Genomic DNA, 7,675 nt, shown 5'->3' on the forward strand with positions numbered 1-7,675 from the left:
ACAATGCGGTTGGTGGATTAAAATGGAAACATTTGGAGGAGCCCAGAGGGTGAAATCCAGGACTTGGCGATGCCACGAGGGGATTCAGGTGTTTATGGGATTCAGGTGTTTATGGGAGGGGAAAAATCAGGGAAAAGGGGGAAAAAAACCCGAGCAAAGCCGAAAAACTCCGGCTGGAGGACTGACCATAGAGTTGGTGTGGGCAGAGCGGCGCGGCGTGCGCGCCTCCGTCTCGGTTTTCACTTCCGGCGCCGCCATGTTAGGGAGGTCGGCGGGGCGACTGGCGGGGGTCGTGGCGCTGGTCACGGGTGGGTTTGGGGGGATTTTGGGGAGTTTTGGGGGCGAGAGGGAAGGGGAGACCCCCATGGGAGGAGTGGGGGGGAACTTAGGGCGGGGAGACCCCCGGGAGGACGCTGGGAGGGGTTAAAGGTGACACTGGTGATACTAGAAGGGTCACTGGTGATACTGGGATGGTCACAGACCCCTCTGGTGACACTGGGGGAGGTCACTGGTGACACTAGATCCACTGGTGACACTGGGAGGACACTGGGAGGGGTCACAGACCCCACTGGTGACACTGGGGGGGTTATTGGTGACACTGGGAGGGATCACTGGTTAAAGTGGTCCCCACTGGTGCCATCGGGCAGTCATTGGTCCTCCGGGTCGCCAGGGGGCGCCAGGGGGCGGTTCCCATACCCCTCAATGGCCCCGGTTATTCATTGGCCCTCCGAACCGCCAGGGGGCGCCAGCGGCATCGGCCGCGCCGTGAGCGGCCGCCTGGCCCGCGGAGGTGCGCGCGCGCGTGGCCGTGGCCGATCGCGACATGTCGGGGGCGGCGGCGACAGCGAAAGGGCTCCCCCGGAACTGCCCCCCCGACCATGGAGCTTTCCAGGTGGATGTGGCCGATCCCAAAAGCGTCGCCGGGATGGTGAGGGGGGTGCAGGTAATGTCGCCGCCACCTCCCCCCCACCGGTGACATGTCGCGATAGCGTCACACCCTCCCCAGTGTCCCGCAGTGTCCCTGAGTGACCCCCGATATCCGCAATGTCGCCCTCAAAATTCCCAAATCCACCCCAAATCACTCCCAGAATTCACAAATTCCCACAAATTCCTTCCTATTCCCACAAAATTCCTGGGAAATCGCAGCCAAACAGCCCCAAATTGCAGGAAAAGCCCCCCCAAATCCACCCAAAATCGACCCAAATCCTCCCCAATTCACCCCAAATCACCCCCAGAATTCCCAAATCCCCACAAATCCACCCAACCCAGACCCAAATCCACCCCAAATCACCTCCAGAACTCACAAATTCCCCCAAAACTTGCAAATTCCCACAAACTCCCCAAAATTCCATCCGATTCCCACCAAATTCCTGGAAAATCGCAGCCAGCCGTCTCCAAATTGCAGGAAAACCTCCACAATTCCCTCCAAAATCGACCCAAATTCCCTCGCATTCCCCCCAGAATTCCCAAATCCCCAAAACTAGACCCAAATCCACCCCAAAATCACCCCCAAAGCTCCCAAATCCCCATGATTTCCCCAAAACTCACAAATTTCCTCAAAATTCCATCCGATTCCTACCAAATTCCTGGGAAATTGCAGCCAAATGCCCCCAAATTGCAGGAAAAAAACCCCAAATCTGCCCTAAATTAACCCAAATCCACCCCAGAATTCCCAAATCCACCCAACCCAGACCCAAATCCACCCCAAAATCACCCCCAAAACTCCCAAATCCCCACAAGTTCCCCCCAAATTCCCCAAATTTCCATCAAATCCCCACCAAGTTCCTGGAAAATTGCAGCCAAACGGACCCAAATCCCAAGAAAACCTCCCTCAAATCTGCCCAAAACCAACCTGAATCCACCCCAGGATTCCCAAATCCACCCAAATCCACCCAAAATGGACCCAAATCCTCTCCAATTCACCCCAAATGACCCCTCGATGTCCCCAAATGTCCCCCCAGGAGCACTTTGGGGTCCCCCCCGTGTCCTGGTGTCCTGTGCCGGGATCACCCGCGACCGGATGTTCCTGGAGATGGGAGAGCGGGAATTCCGGGAAGTGCTGGGGGTGAACCTGGAGGTGAGAGGGGACACTGGGGACATTGGGGGGACATTGGGGGACATTGGGGGACATTGGGGACATTGGGGAAATTGGGGGGACATTGGGGGTACATTGGGGGACATTGGGGGTACATTGGGGGGACATTGGGGACATTGGGGGGACATTGGGGGACATTGGGGACATTGGGGGACATTGGGGGGACATTGGGGGGGTTGTGCCACCCCCGATGTCCCCCCGCTGCCCCCCCAGGGGACGTTCCTGGTGACACAGGAGGTGACAAAGGCCCTGGTGACATCGGGGGACCCCGGGGGGGCCTCCCTGGTCCTCGTGGGCAGCGTGGTGGCCAAGGTGGGACCCCCACTTGTCACTGTCCCTGTCACTTGTCACTGTCATTGTCACTTGTCACTGTCCCTGTCACTTGTCACTGTCATTGTCACTTGTCACTGTCATTGTCACTTGTCACCGTCAGTGTCCCCGAAATGGGGGTAAAAGCCCTAAAAATGGGGATAAAGCCCCTGAAAACGCCAATTGTGGGGGAATTTGGGGACACCAGGGGGGTTCTAGGGATGTCCCCTCCCCCCCTTTGTCACTGTCACTTGTCACTGTCCCCTCCCCCCTGCCCAAAACTGGGGATAAACCCCCCAAAATTGGGGATAAAACCCCCAGAAACACGAATTTTGGGGGGCTTTGGGGACACTGGGGGGGGGGGTGTGGACACCGAGGGGGGTCCCAGGGGTGTCCCCTCCCCTTTGTCATTGTCCCCTCCCCCCCAGGTGGGGAATTTGGGCCAAACCAACTACGCGGCCTCCAAGGGGGGGGTGGAGGGGCTGACCCGGAGCGTGGCCAAGGAGGTGGCCAGGTGGGGACACTGGGGGACATTGGGGGACATCTGGGGACATTTGGGAGGGGACAAGGGAAAATGGAGGGGAAAGGGAGAAAATTGGGGGATTTGGGGGGAATTCGGGGGAAAAATTGGGGGGAAAGTGGGGAAATTTGGGGGGAAATGGGGAAAGTTGGGGGATTGGGGGGAAAATTTGGGGGATTTTGGGGGGAAATTGAGGGGATTTGGGGGGAAAATTGAGGGATTTGGGGGGAAAATTTGGGGGAAATTGGGGGGGAAATGGGGAATTGGGGGGAAACTGGGGGAAAGGAGGAAGAAATGGGGGGAAATTGGGAAAATTTAAGGGGGAAATGGGGAAAAATTGGAGAGAAAAGGGGAATTTGGGGGGAAATATGGAAAAATTGGGGAACTGGGGGGAAAAGGGGGAAGAACTGGGGAAAACTGGGGAGAAAATTGGGAAATGGGGAAAAATTGGGGGGGGAATTGGGGGAATTTGGAGGGAAATTCAGGGGAAAAGGGGAAGAAATGGGGAAAACTGGGGGGAAAATTGGGAAATAGGGAAATTGGGGGAATTTGGAGGGAAATGGGAAAAATTGGGGGGAAATCAGGGGGAAAACGGGACTGGGGGGGTTTGGTGACCCGGGGGGTGTCGGTGACACCCTGTGGGGGGGTGACACGGGTCAGGGGGACCCCTCTGACCCCCCCGAATCCCTCCCCCAAGGTTTGGGATCCGCTGCAATTCCGTCCTGCCGGGATTTATCGTCACCCCCATGACGGACAAAGTGCCCCCAAAAGTGCTGGACAAGGTGACAGCAGGGGGTGGCACCTCCTGGGGACATTGGGGACATTGGAGGACATTGGGGGGACATTGGGGGTCATTGGGGGGACATTGGGGACATTGAGGACATTGGGGGACATTGGGGACACTGGGGACATTGGGGGGACATTGGGGGGACATTGGGGACACTGGGGGGACATTGGGGGAAATTGGGAGGTGACACCAGAGGTGACACTTCTGTGTGTGTGTGTGTGTCCCTCCCAGTTCGCAGGGATGGTGCCACTGGGACGACTGGGGGACCCTGAGGGTGAGTTGGGGACACTTTGGGGACACTTTGGGGACACTTTGGGGACACTTGGAGGTGCCACCACCCCCCGGTGTCCCCCAGACGTGGCAGACGTGGTGGCTTTCCTGGTGTCGGGGGACAGCGGCTACGTCACCGGGGCCACCCTGGAGGTGACAGGTGGGGACCCCCCATGTCCCCAGTGTGTCCCCAGTGTGTCCCCAGTGTGTCCCCAATGACCCCCCAGTGTGTCCCCTCAATGTCCCCCCAGTGTCCCCCCAATGTCCCCCCAGTGTCCCCCCAGTGTCCCCCCAATGGGGGGGAGGGGCAGACCTCAAAATTTGGGGGGTTGGGATGGGGGGGAGGCCCCGAGTTTGGGGGGAGGGGACCCCAAAATTTGGGTGGAGGACAAAAGGGGGTCCCAAAAATTGGGGAGGGTCCCAAAACTGGGGAGGAGGGGCCTAAAGTAAGGGAGGGGCTCCCCCAAAATATGGGGGGGAACTCCAAAACTGGGGGTGTCGAGGGAGGGGGGTGGAAACCCCTCCAAAAAAACCACCAGGAACCGTTGCCATGGAGATGTTTATTGGCCACGCCCACCGAGACCACGCCCACCCCTCCCCTCCCTTAAATTTCTAAAACAACAAAAATAAACATTTTGGACCCCAAATTTGGGGTTTTTTTGGGGTGGAGACCCCAAATTTTTGGGGTGAGGGTTTGGGAGGGGTCTCTTAAAATCGGGGGGGGAGGTCAGATGTAGCCCTGCCCCCTCTTGACCCTACCCCCCTTAAAACCTCCTCTAAAACCACAAAAATAAACATTTTGGGCCTCAAATTTTGGAGTTTTTTGAGGCAAACCCCCCCAGAAGTTTTGGGAGGTGTCCCCAAAATTCGGGAGGGGTAGAGTTAAGAGAGGGTGGAGCCAAATCCTCCATCTTTTCTGCCTTAAACCTCCTCTAAAACGACAAAAATAAACCTTCTGAACGCCAAATTTTGGAGTTTTTAGAGGCAAAATCCCCCAGAATTACCCCTAATTAGCACATAATGCCCGGGGTTCATGTTAATAATTAATTAGCCCATAATAGCTGTGGGTAAATCATTAACCCCTAATTAATCCATAATATCCGTGGGTTCCCATCAATCTCTAATTAATCCATAATATCCATGGGTTCCCATCAATCCCAAATTATCCCAAATGGTCCCAAACAGTCCCAAATTATTCCAAATAGTCCCAAATGATCCCAAATGGTCCCAAATGGTCCCCAAACTCAAATCCCAAATCCCATGTGGTTCCAAATCCCAAATAAACCCCAAATCCCAAGTAAACCCTAAATCACCAATGATCCCCAATCCCATGTAGTTCCAAATCCCATATAAAAGCAAATCCCAGATGTTCCCAGATAACCCCTAAATCCCGAATAATTCCCAATCCCATATATTCCCAAATCCCAAAGAAACCCCTAAATCCCCAATAATTCCCAAATCCCAAATAAACCCCCAATCCCCAAGAATTCCCAATCCCATATATTCCCATGTCCCAAATAATAGCAAATCCCAGATGTTCCCAAATCCCAAATAACCCCCAAATCCCCAGTACTTCCCAAACCCATGTAATCCCAAATGCCAAATAAACCCCAAATGCCAAATAATAACAAATCCCATTGAGGTGGTTTGAAGCTGGCTCCCTGCCAAGACTCCAAACCTCACCACAAGAGCTCCCCCCCCCAAAACCAAGGGAGAAGAGAGAAAAAACCAAGAGAACTGAAACGAGAGAGAGACAGCTGAAGCAATATATATATAAATATAAATATATTTACGCTTATATTACACTTACATACAATTGAAATATGTGTACAATTTCAAAAGGAAAGGGGAAAGGGAAGGGGAAGGAAAAAAAGGAACAAAAGCAAAAAATATACACGATCACTATCCCAAGATCTAACAACTAAAAGAATTAGCAAAGGATATCCCACTGCTCTCCATGGGACAACAGAAAGTGGCTCTGGAACGACCCCGGCACCCTCCGTCTGCCAAGGTGGGCAGGGCCTTACCAGGCCTCGCTCCCCAACCCGACAGACTCCACACAGGGAACCTGCACCTCCAAAGCTGGAAGGAAAGAGGGCAAAGGCCTCTCCTCCTTTCTTCTGATAGCCCAGCTTAGGTAAAAATGGTGGGGAATAGCGGGGAAATCTGGGCACATCCTTGGTTACAGACTGGTCATGAAGGAAGGCCCAGACTAAAGTACCAGAGACATCACATCCCCCTCTGTGACATCACATCCCCCTCTGTGACATCACATCCTCCTCTGTGACATCACATCCTCCCCTGTGACATCACATCCTCCTCTGTGACATCACATCCCCCTCTGTGACATCACATCCCCCTCTGTGACATCACATCCTCCCCACGACATCACATCCCCCTCTGTGACATCACATCCTCCCCATGACATCACATCCCCCTATGTGACATCACATCTCTCCTGTGACATCACATCCCCCTCTGTGACATCACATCCTCCCCATGACATCACATCCCCCTATGTGACATCACATCTCTCCTGTGACATCACATCCCCCTCTGTGACATCACATCTCTCCTCTGACATCACATCCTCCTCTGTGACATCACATCCCCCTCTGTGACATCACATCCCCCTCTGTGACATCACAACCTCCTCTGTGACATCACATTCTCCTCTGTGACATCACATTCTCCTCTGTGACGTCACATCCTCCCCATGACATCACATCCTCCTCTGTGACATCACAGCTCCTCTATGATGTCACATCCATCATATGACATCACAACTCCCCTGCGACATCGTATCCTCCGTGACATCACACCCTCCTCTGTGACATCACATCTCTCCTATGACATCACATCCATCCTGTGACATCAGACCTCTCCTGTGATCTCATATTGTTCCTGTGACATCACGTCCTCCCCTGTGACATCACATCCTCCTCTGTGACATCACAGCTCTCCTGTGACATCACATCCTCCCCATGATATCACATCTCTCCTATGACATCCCATCCTTCCTGTGACATCACATCCTCCTCTGTGATGTCACATCCATCATATGACATCACATCTCTCCTATTACATCAGCTCTACTGTGACATCACAGTTCCCCTATGACATCACATCCTTCCTGTGACATCACATATCTCCAATGATGTCAGATCATTCCTGTGACATCACAGCTTTCCTGTGACATCACATCCTCCTCTGTGATGTCACATCCTCCCCATGACATCACATATACTCTATGACGTCACATCCATCATATGACATCACATCTTTCCTGTGACATCACATCATCCCTGTGACATCACGTCCTCCCCTGTGACATCGCATCCTGCTCTTTGACAACACAGCTCCTCTGTGACATCACGTCCCCCCTATGACATCACATCTTCTCTGTGACATCACATCCTTCATGTGACATCACATCCACCCTTATGACATCACTGCTTCCAGGTGACATCACATCCTTTCTGTGGCATCACATCGTCCCTGTGATGTCATGTCCTGCACTGTGACATCACATCTCCTCGTGACAGCACACCCTCCTCTGTGACCTCACATCTCTCCTATGACATCACTTTCTTCCTATTGCATGACATCTTCTCTATGACATCACATCCTCCTCTGTGACATCACAACTCTCCTATGACATTACGTCTCTCAATGACATCACATCCTTCCTGTG

General features: G+C 53.5%; 1 protein-coding gene across 1 annotated transcript; it reads left to right on the forward strand.

Annotated features, from left to right (window-relative positions):
- Positions 1 to 256: 256 nt before the first annotated feature.
- On the forward strand, positions 257 to 6,120 carry LOC135405846 (estradiol 17-beta-dehydrogenase 8-like). Its single transcript, XM_064640433.1, has 8 exons — positions 257 to 308; positions 1,962 to 2,077; positions 2,309 to 2,407; positions 2,833 to 2,918; positions 3,622 to 3,706; positions 3,943 to 3,985; positions 4,067 to 4,141; positions 5,951 to 6,120. Exons 1-8 carry the CDS (start codon positions 257 to 259, stop codon positions 6,103 to 6,105), a joined length of 711 nt encoding a protein of 236 aa, XP_064496503.1. The 3' UTR covers positions 6,106 to 6,120.
- Positions 6,121 to 7,675: the final 1,555 nt, after the last annotated feature.

Source organism: Pseudopipra pipra, chromosome W (genome assembly GCF_036250125.1).
Source record: "Pseudopipra pipra isolate bDixPip1 chromosome W, bDixPip1.hap1, whole genome shotgun sequence".
Lineage (NCBI taxonomy): Eukaryota > Metazoa > Chordata > Aves > Passeriformes > Pipridae > Pseudopipra > Pseudopipra pipra.